Source organism: Anser anser (assembly GCF_964211835.1).
Source record: "Anser anser genome assembly, chromosome: 1".
In the NCBI taxonomy this organism is placed as follows: domain Eukaryota; kingdom Metazoa; phylum Chordata; class Aves; order Anseriformes; family Anatidae; genus Anser; species Anser anser.
Window position 1 is genome coordinate 129,371,570 of NC_139720.1, and position 10,714 is coordinate 129,382,283.

The 10,714-nt window shown below is 50.1% G+C and overlaps 1 protein-coding gene across 2 annotated transcripts in view; it reads right to left on the reverse strand.

Moving 5' to 3' along the window:
* Positions 1–10,071, reverse strand: part of NHS (NHS actin remodeling regulator) — a 249,102-nt gene extending 239,031 nt beyond the window's left edge. For both annotated transcript variants that reach the window (XM_083842335.1, XM_083842334.1), the window contains exon 1: positions 9,469–10,071. In XM_083842335.1, coding sequence (XP_083698461.1) covers positions 9,469–9,802 — 334 coding nt within the window. In that variant the 5' untranslated portion in view covers positions 9,803–10,071. The remainder of the gene's footprint in view (positions 1–9,468) is intronic.
* Positions 10,072–10,714: the final 643 nt, after the last annotated feature.

Below are 10,714 nucleotides of genomic sequence, written 5' to 3' on the forward strand. Positions count from 1 at the left end.
TTAGCAGAGTAACGACAAGATGATTGCCACAGAATATACTTCAGCTAGAGTGCAATTTCAAAGTAAAGGAACTTAAAACAGTGATTTTAATGTGCTAGCCACAATGAATGCATTTATAATGTCTATTAAAAGCAGGTTACGTTTGGGGGATGGTGGTTAATTAAATATTAGCAGATTATCAGTAGTTTATTAACTGAACAAGACAGCACCACATTAAAGATAATCAATAGAGAATAAACCACAGCCATAAAAATTAATACTGCTCATTCTCACAGTGAGAGGGGGTTGTCTTTACTGTTAAGACGGAGGTAAACAGTGAAGGCACAGGTGCGTCCTTAATGAAACCATCATGAAAAAAAGGAGCAAAATATAGGATGGTCCAAAAGGAAAGTCATTCAAGGCATAAGTCGTGTGTGTCCCCCTTAAAGAAAAAAAAAAAAAAAAGAAAGACTAAAATTGGAAAGAAATAATCAGTAATTCTAGAGGGGAAAGAGGAACACGAACAAGCAGTTTTGCAAGCAGCGGAACTAATGAAGCCTGGTTTTCTCCAGCTTTTATGTTGTGCAGAGGACTGACTTTCACATTGAAGAAAATGTGAGCTCCAACTGGAGCACTTTTTTTTTTTTTTTAAATCGGGTTGGAGCATTTATAGTGGATTCTTTCCCTGCGGATTTTCTGGTGTCTAATAAAGAATAAGCCCATCCTTCAAATGCAGCAGCAGTTCTGTTCTCTCCTTTACCTGGCAGCCTCTTGTATGATTCCTACCCTGTGGCAATGTAGCTGAGCTTGTAATTGAATAACAGATACAAAATTTCTGAATGGCTGCTGTGAGATACATAGGTATGCCCACCTCCTCCCCTGTTACACACTCACGGAGTGTGCTATCCCTTAATTCTTGTTTCAGTAAGAAAACAGGCTAAAAACTGTGTTGTCAGAATAATCCATCCTACAGGGAAAACGCAGCTTTGACGTGCTGTGTGCAAGGCTTCATGCAATCTGCTGGGGAGACCAAGACTTCAGGTTCAATGAGGGAAATGGAGTTGGGCAGTACCTTCTCTTTGGACCCATTTTGATTTGCATGGAAAGCATTTAATCATAATTAGTCTCCCACTTCACTTAAAATTAATTCATCCCTTATCATATCTCACTAAATACCAGCCACAGTGAAATGCGTACCATGTTACAAAAAGTGTGCCTCTTAGCATCACAGCAAGTTACTGCTGCCTATCCTGATCCCCATCAGGAAGATCTCATTTCTGCAGTCAGAGGCGGCCACAAATTGGAGAGAACAATGCTCAGTAGTAGCTTTTTTGAAAACAAAACCAAAACACGCGGGCAAAACAGAGCATCCATAGAGAAACCAGTTTTGCCTTCAAAGCAATCCAAAGCCTGTGCCAAGAGAGGAATTTTTCAATGCACCCCACATAATTCGTTCCCCAAGATGACCTGACTCACAGCTCCGAGAAGGATCAGCACCTTCTCCCCTCAACGTGCCCTCCCTCCAGGCCAGCTTAAAGGTCTTTTCAAACATCGGCAAGCTAACAAAAAAACTTTGAGAAGGCAGGGGAAAAGCTGCGGAGGCCCGAGCGAGCTATGCATATTTATAGCACAAACACACCGCCCCATGCTCATTCTCCTTAATCACATGCACACGCTAGCAAGGCAGCTCCTCCGAACTTTCTCAGGGACTCAGCCCGAGTGGCTATAGCTCAAAGTCCAACTGCCTCCGTGGCTGAAAAGAAAGGGAAAACCACAGTGGCTTTGTAAGAATTACAGTGATCCCATTAAAAAATAATAATAATAAAAAAAAAAGCCTTTCTCTGCTGGGACTTAGCATGGCAGTGCCACGCAGCACTCATTGAATCTAGCAGCATTTCAAGCACACAACTCCTGGTGTAATTAAACCATGGGCTTAATTAGGTTCCCATCACTGTTGCTTTCTTCCTGCCTTCAGCCAAGAAGGTATAAGAAAAGATTGTCCAATACAGATACTGCAATTTAAAGTCTCTAGTTAAGAACACAGTGGGTGTATATCTTGTATAAAATCTACCCTAAAAACATGCCAGTTGTTAAACTAAGCAGCGCATTAGAAGCAGTTAGATATAATGAAAATGGAAATGGAAAGTATTCTGGGGAGATGCTTCAGCTAAAAACAGCACGCACTGTATGCTATCTTTTATTTTAATCATGCTCTAAGCCCTGCCTTTTTGAACTTTTTATAAATTCCGCTATCTCCCTTTGCAGTTACTTACATATCGGTATATAAATTCAAAGACGAGAAGCAATTAGGAATGAAGCTAAGACTCCCTCTCTTGATGCTAATACATCAAAGGAAGTGAAAAAACTTCACCACCACCACCCCCCCGCACACTCAGTAACACAGAGAGCTTCTGCTCTTCACAGCCTAATAGCTCGAGTAGCTCCAGTGGAGAGTCTGATGTCAGATTCCGATTACATGGAGATGCCAAGTGATTGGAAAGAGCAGCTTTTGAAAATCCCAGCTCTCCGATTCAGAAGACCACACAGCTGCGCGGCGATGCTTTTAAAATGCGTGTGTGTATTATTCCCATGAGCTGGTCGTATTTTTTTCCCCGCTTTGGGCATCGTAACGTTGCTTCCAGGAGTTCCCTCGTGGGTCCCTGATTTGGGTGCGATACACCTAGGCGTGTGTGAAGGAAATGTGTCAGATTAGGGGCTCTTCCAGCAGCCGGTGCTACCCTGCTGAACCAGAAGAGCAGCTGAGTGGCACCGTTATACCAGGTATTTATCCTTGCTTCCTGCAAATCGCTCCCTCAGTCCAAGGACATTTGAGAATTACGCAATAGGGTTTTTGGAAACACTCCAGGCCCTTCATCTGTCATAAAGGGAAACCACCATCTTTTATGTATGTGAATAAACAGGTGAATGACCTTCCCATATCCTCAGTTAGTTATCAGAGCCTGCTTGTTTCTTAATCTCCAGATCTCCCCTGTATCAGCAGGGGAACCAACCAAAAGTGGGAACGTCTCTTCTGATTTCACCGAAACTCTCGTCTCACATCTCCATATACATTAAACTATAAAAGATCCGAAACAGAAACAGAGAGTTTTAAAGGGGCTGTGGGAAGTATTCATCCTATGTCATCAGGTCCAAGGTAAGTGCAAGCGTCTTACCGGCCTGGTTCCATTTTCTCTGCAGTCCAACTCCTGGGTAAATGAGACCTCGTTGGTCTTAAAGGAGTCGAGTTATTTCCACCGGGATTTCAATAAACACCCAGGAGACCCTTGTCTGGTGCGTGAGTATGAGCCAGAAGGAAGTTCCATTAATGGCCACGATACTGTGCAGCTATATGGCTGCAGTGAGGTGGGATTCCAGCTTCGGCTATAACTGGATGTCAGGTCTTTTGTCCAGAAGGCTCTCCATCCAGCAACAAAGTCCTCAAACATTTCAAATCTCTTACATCAGTTTAAGTTTTGTTTGTGGGACGGAAAGCAACTACAGAAAGGTAAAGGCCGTCTATACCACGCCAGCAGAAGACCAAGTAAATGCAATTCAGCAAAATTCCTGAAGATTTACATCTGTTTAACAGGGAATGGCTTCAGAGGAAAACCACAGCCGTCTGCTATTCATCTGTTACCAGGTTGTGCCAGATAAAGGTTAGCGACTCTACCTGAGCACTGAGCTCTTGGAGCCTTTCCACTGATGGTCCCACTGACCTCAAGAGGACAAAGGGTTTCATGCTCTGCTTTTATCTGCAAAGATGCCAGAGTTTGCTTTACACCAGTCAACGTGACTGAAGGTGACAACAGCTTCGAAAGCACTATGTCTCTGCCAGAGAGACCTGACAAATTTCCTCCCTTTATGTTCTATCACGTACTAAATGGATGAGAAAAATCTCTCAACCCCAGGCTCCTTACGGTCGTGCTCTTGGGTAAAAGGTTTTCTATCACAACTCTGTAAACAAAGATAAGGAATCTTTTTCCTAACTGACGGCGCTCTATCTAATGTCATGGGCAAGGTACAAATGGGATGCTTAAGTTAGCAGGTTTTTCTTCCTACATTTCTTTGTTGTTCTGACAGTAGTAAAAGGTAAACAGGAAAACCAATGGTTCGGCCTCCCACTCCTGCAGACTCTGCTAACTTGACAACAGCCCTCTGCATTTAGAAGAAGCCAAGCACTCAGGAAATTATCCAACTTTCCCACACCCACAACCCGGGTTATTTGCATTAATGGGAAAAGTACAGTCAAGTGCACCAGACAGTAGAGCTCTGTAAAACAAGCAAATAAGCGACAGCAAGCACAAATCCTAAAAAAAGAAAAAAGAAAAAAAAGGCACCAACAAAAATCCCCAAAACAAAAAACACACCTGGCGTAAAAAAAAAAAAAGCAAAAAAAAAAAGCCCTCCTCCACTTTCAAAAGGGCAAACGAAGAGGCTGTGTCATTCCATTTGGATGGGTGCAGGACACAAAGCTGAAGGCAATTGATTACCACATCCATCGTACAATTCTGTTTTTCTTCGGAAGTTTTATTATGCACCCAGTGAAGATTTGTCAGTGAATATGATTTCGATGTACAAAGAGAGCTGTGAATACATTCTCGTGCTTCATGTCCCCAAACCACAGTAGTGCATGCTTCTGAAAGTGCAGCTACCCTTACGCACAGATACGCGTATGCACTATAAAGCACTACAATACAGGCTTAAAGGAAACTAGAAATGTGTTCTCATTTGTTTCCAGCAGTACCAGAGACGCTTTTGTGTAAATGTATCCAACCTGTGGGGATCTACAGTTGTGCCTCAGCACAATAGGAAATCCATACAATGGAAACTGCACTTTGAATTCCCTGGGATTTTGCGAAGCTGGGATAAAATGCAGCACTTACCTACCCAAGCTGCACTTGCTTCTTTTTTCTTTCAGTGGGGCACCTACTCTTAAAGTCTGGTGCACCCTCCTGAAGATCTCTGCAAGTGTGACCACCAGCAGTTAGCCTGGGGTGGCCTTATGGTGGAATCATGTCCTGAAACTGAAGCATCAGGGTGCAGGTTTCTAGGCTCAGCTGCAACCGAAGTTTCAGTGCATTAAGCCAAGGAGGAGGAGAGGCATTATCTGCTGAGCTTTGGATCCAACACATTTTTTGTAGAAATGGTAGAACTGCAGCAGAAAGCAAATCAGAACCTTACAACTGATTAAACATTTCCCTGTAGTGCTCAAAACCCAAATAGAGGAGCATTATATGGGTGTGTAAATAAACAAACAAACACCACCACCATCACAACAATCTAAAAATCCCAAAGAAACATACCAAAAGCAAAAGTGAAACTAGCAAGGCTGTTCCCAGTAACTGACTTCAATGAAACAGAATAAATTAATGCAGAGTCTAAAATGATAAAGAACCAGTTCACAGCTGTCCTTTTTATCTCAATGCTGTCACTTCTGTAAAGAAGAGAAAAGTATCGGGGAGCTCACCGCAGATGTGTGGGGACCTCTGAGGGACACAGTAACACAGGGGATGCCCACACTCCCGAACAGCTGTATTACTAAATGTGAGCACATAGGAAAATCGGGAACGGAAAAGTGGTGCAATGAAGATACAACAGGCAACTGCTGGAAGGGATACAGCCTTCAGAAAGATTTGCTTCTGATAACACATTGATGCTTTCAGAAAAAAAGCCTGGAATGCATGGAATTCTCTGGGATGCCAGGGTGCAAACACGATCTTGTTAACCAGGGCTTGAAAATCTGCTGCCCAGTCACTATCGATTACTCAGAAAGCAAGATAGCTTACATCATCAGCTTCTGAGAAGTACTCTGTTCCACTCAGACTGCCAGATCTGGAGGAATCATCTCTCACAAGTGCAGACAGAGGCATTCAGTCCCAAGTATACACACGAATCCAGCACTTCTACGGTTCCGCGTTACCACGATTATGAAATGAATATCACACTGCTCATTTCTCTTGCCGTTAATAAGAAAACTCGAAGCAACAGCAGGACTGACAACAGTCATGTTATTCCCACATGGTTCCGCTTTAGAAGCAGACCCTGGAGCTGATCGTGATGAAAAGCAGCAAAGTACTTAGAGTGGCAGAAGGGCAAAGCAGTTAGTTCAGGAGCTGAGCAGGAAAACATTTCTCACCCTTGTTTCTCTTCCAGGCAGAGGGTGGGAAAGAATTCATATTTGCAAGATGCTAGCTGGCCAGAGGCTTGTAAGAAAGATGAAAGGACCAGCAGCATCTGGGAAGGCAGGGGCGAGGGACCCGGAGTTTTTGAAGATGACCTGCTTGTGACTGCCCAGAATCTGCCTTTTATTGTGCCTAACAAGATGTCCAATCACACTTTCCGAATGGTGCCAGAACCAAAAGAGTAAACACATAGGTAAATCCCTCCAACAGCAGCTCAGCAAAGCAGTTCAAGCACTTTTCTTAAAGCAAAGCATACCCAGTCTTGCAAATCTTTACCACTTCAATAGCAACAAAGCTGAAAATGGTAAGTCCTCAGGAAAACAACAGCCATGGTGATAAACATTACGAGAAAAATGCCGTTATTAATTCATTTCAATTTTCTGTTAGTATTCCCTGGACCCAACACCAGCGTTTTATTTGAATGCGACAATACATAATTTCTGATGTAAAATACACTATTATTACATGAAATTGTACAATATGCTATTTTCAAGAGAGCTCCTTTCCTGACCTCCTTCCCCTTGGTATCATGTCTGTTACTGCCACGGACTGGATCGGGCTAAGGAATCCCCTCTGTAACCACTGGCTCCGTTAGCTGCCAAGATGGATCTGGCCCATCGTTTCCTTTTCCTCTCCCAGACCGTCCCTTCATCACAAGGGAAACTTGGAATCCAGCTGGCTTACGAGGCGCGGAGAAAAAGGCCTTCAAATGTCACGGCTCAGTATCTAGGGCACGTCTGGTAGCATTACTCTCAAATCACTGTGCTGCAGTCGGCGTTACAACGCCAAGAACGTCTCACTGTGGCGAGATAGCCCAGTAGTTTGTAACCGAGAACATAAAAAATGTACATTTGGGCCATGCTGCTGTTACTCTAACACGCCAATACGCAGCACCTTGGTAAATACGCTGAGCAGACCGGCACCTCCAAGCTCATGATACACAGCGAGTTCAGTGGCACCATTACAGACAGGACTCAGGTGCCTACCACAACCATGCTCCATGTGGTGTGAGCCCAAATCTCCAGTCGGTTCTGAGTTAGTCTTAGGTGTGGTACTCAGACCGGACAACCAAAAGGCAGCCCAGAAGCCAGCCCACCGTCCCCACGTTTGCTGCTGGATGCGGAAGTCAGCATGCCTTCATGCGAGGCTGGTAAGGTAGGGCAGCCCTGAGCTTGCTCTGTTGCTTTGAAGAGAACAAATGGGTCCTGTGACTGGAGTGAAATGCTGCCAGGAATGAAATGTGTAGGCACTTCATGCTTAAAACAAACATTAGCATAGTTTTGCTGAAAGTAACAATGAAGGAGGAGGTGTCAGCCTAGGAAGGAGAAAGCACGCTCTCGTTACACGCCACGGCAAGGATGGGCAGCTTCCTGCCAGGCAGCTCTATCGGGCCCTTGGGATCGCAGAGCAGACTGCAGGCCAAACGGAGGAGCTGCTGTGGACGTGTACGGATTTGGAGGATGAGAGGAGAAGACTTGCAGCACGGTGCAGCTCAGCTCCAGGTTCCCAGCTGCGATGTTCAGCTGCAGCACTATGCAAGTGCAGCTGTCTTGGTCCAACACTGGGTGGGGAACAAAAGCAGCCGGAGCGTGTGGCAAGTTGAGCAGCCGTGCCCGCTGGGTGGGTGAGGAGACTTGTCAGGCTTCGAGCACGTGCAGCACAGTGCGATAAGGACCGGGCGATGTGCCTGCGAGCAGCTGTACAGCTGGAGGCAGGACGCACACCTACGGGAGGACGGGCAGCGGCACACAGCAGCGCTGTGCAGGAGCCCCTGGCTAGCCAGCCGGAGGGATATCTGCAGCAAGAGCAGCGGCACTGCACTGCACGCTGTGCTGCATGCAGGGGAGAGGAGAAGCAGCAGCCAGACCGCGGCAGATCATGACCAAAAGTGAAGGATTTAAAGGAAAACAGAAAACGAGCAGAGATGCGGACTCTGCGTTTATCATCACAGGGGAAAAGCCAGGCTCTCCAATTAAGCGCATGACATAGCTGTGCTGTAATACCACGGTTTTGCACCGTGATCTGAAAACAAGCCGCACTTGCACAACCCACAAAGAAAAATAGCCGTGTGGATTAGCCGGGCTAAGCTCTGCTCTCGCTTACATTAGTATGTGCGCGCAGCTACTCGGCTCCAAAGACTTGCAGATGCGAACGTGATACGAGGAGTTTCATTTCCTCAGACAGTTCCCTCACCGCACCGGCCAGCCCTGCTGCTCACCGCGGTTTCCAATCACAGCCCAGCCCTCTCCTCTGACTGCACACTAGTCCTGAAACCACAGAAAGCCTCCGTCGGGCTGACCTGTAGTTGATGTATGTTAACATATCATCAGCAAAGTCACCGCGCAGCTGCCAAGGATCTAGTTTAAACAGCTCCGAATACTTGAGGCTCGGTTTCGTTAACCAGTACAGCTTCTCTGATCCTAGAAGAGTTACTTCTCTTCCACACCGCTCCGTAGGGAGGAAACACAGAACACGATTTTTTAAATGGCACGTTCGTTAAAACCACCTAGAAGAGGGCACGCTCTCGCTTACCCCGGTGTAAACCCACCTCCCTATACCCACCGGAGATACGTAGGATTTTGAGGGGAGTAGCAGAAGGCAAAAAACTGAGCCAAAATCCCCTTTGAAGCCATTCCTTTTTCAAAGCCGGATTATTAGGAGGGCAGGACCAGCACCGATCTGTGCCGCTCCGGACCTCCGGTACACAGCCCTACCTACGGAAAGCAGGCATTCGCAAGCGCTCGGAAAGCGTCTGCGTCAGTGAGAGCACAAAACCATTACGCTGCTGTAAACACGAGCAATGTTCAGCAGAAATCAGCAGCTGCTAGCGCTACGCAGCCTGTCACCGCTTTTATAGCCCGGGTGGAGAAGCAGCAGGATCCAAGCCCTCCTTGCTCATAACAGAAGCGGCGGATCGCCCTCATCTTTCCCGTCCCCTCCCTCCCTCCCCGGCTGTTCAGGGCCACTCTTTGAACAGACAGAAGTCATTAACCAAACTTCCTTATTTTACATGGCAAGCCGCAGAGAGGCGAGGTGCTTTGGTCACTGCTGCTTAGCGGGGTGGCCGTTTCTGCTCCAGCCCTCAGGGTTTCGACCGGGAAGCCGGACTCACTCCGAAGGGGCAAGCATCCCCCTCGGGGACGGGGGTCCGGCCAGCAAAGGGGGGCGCAGCAGACCCCCCCCCCGGCCGTCTGCGCCCCATCCTCGCCCCCTCCCCGGCCGGCAGGAGCCTCTCCCCGGCGGGCAGCCCCCTTTCCACGGGGCTCCCTGCGAGCCGAGCCGAGCCGAGCCGAGCCGCGCTACTTACGCACTGCCTCCTGCTTGGGGTCGAGGCCGCGCACGGCCCCCTGGAGGCCGGCGATGCGGCCGTGCAGCGCCCGGACGCGGCGGTGGGTGCCCTGGATGTCAGCCTCGACCTCCTGGAAGAGGGTGCAGGCGTGCCGGGCCACGTCGGAGAGCTGCCGGAGGATCCGCGACAGGGCCACGTTGCTGACGGCGCACAGGTCCAGCACCATCAGCACCGCCGCCGCCGCCTCCTCCTCGCCCGCCGCCCCCGGCTCCCGGGGCTCCGCCGGGGCTCCCCGGCTCTCGTCCGCCCGGCACAGCCTCTGCGGCTCCACCGTCCTCTTGGCGAAGGGCATGGCCGAGCGGCCCCGGCCGGGGATCGCCGCCCTCCTCGCCGCCGCGCTCTGCCCCGCTCCGCGCCCCGCCGCGCGCTCAGCGCCCGCCGCCCATCGCCTGGCCGCGGCCCCGCGCGGGGCTCCCGGGCTGCGGGCGGCCGCCGGGCATCCGCCGCCGAGGGGAGCCGGGCGGAGCCCCCCCCGCCTCGCCCCGCTTCGCCTCCGCCGCCCTCCCGCAGCCCCGTGCCGTCCCGTGCCGCGCCGAGCCGAGCCGCGCCGTCCCGCTCCGCCGCCGGGTGCGAAGGGGCGGCCCCAAAAACGCAGCCGGAGGAATCCCGCGGCCGCGAGGAGGAGCGAGGAGGCGGCGGGGCGGGGGCCGGCGCCGGGCTCGGGGACGGGGGGGGGGCCGCGGCGGCCGCGGGGAGGCGCTGGAGGGACCGAGCTGGGAGGTGCGGGCAGCCTGCTGCCCCCCCCCCGCAGCACTGCCGGCGGGGTCCCGGGCTGGGGGAGATCGGCAGGCACCCCCCTGCCGCCCGCCGAGGGCGAGGGGATGCTGGTGGAGCCCCCCCCGGGGTGCTTGAGAGGGGTGCTGAAAGCCAGAAGTGCCCAGGGAGCAGGCGGGATGTCGAGTCGCCGTGTGATGCGGAGATAGCAAATCCTGCGTGATAGGTGGCAAACGTGCGGAGGGGATGCTGCGGGAAAAGACGCCGTAGGGGAACAACCACATCCACGCTTAGGAAGGGTCAGGTTGCCCGCTTGACCCGGACTTGTCACCCTTGCCCCCTTGAATCCTTACCGTGGTGCAGGACACATTACGTGACCGCACGCAGCCGGCGTGCAATTACCTGTGGTCAAGCAGCCCGAGCTGCAGAGTCCCCGCCAGCCCAGCAGCACGCGCTTGCAGAGACAAATCTGAGCCGACCGAGTTTGCTG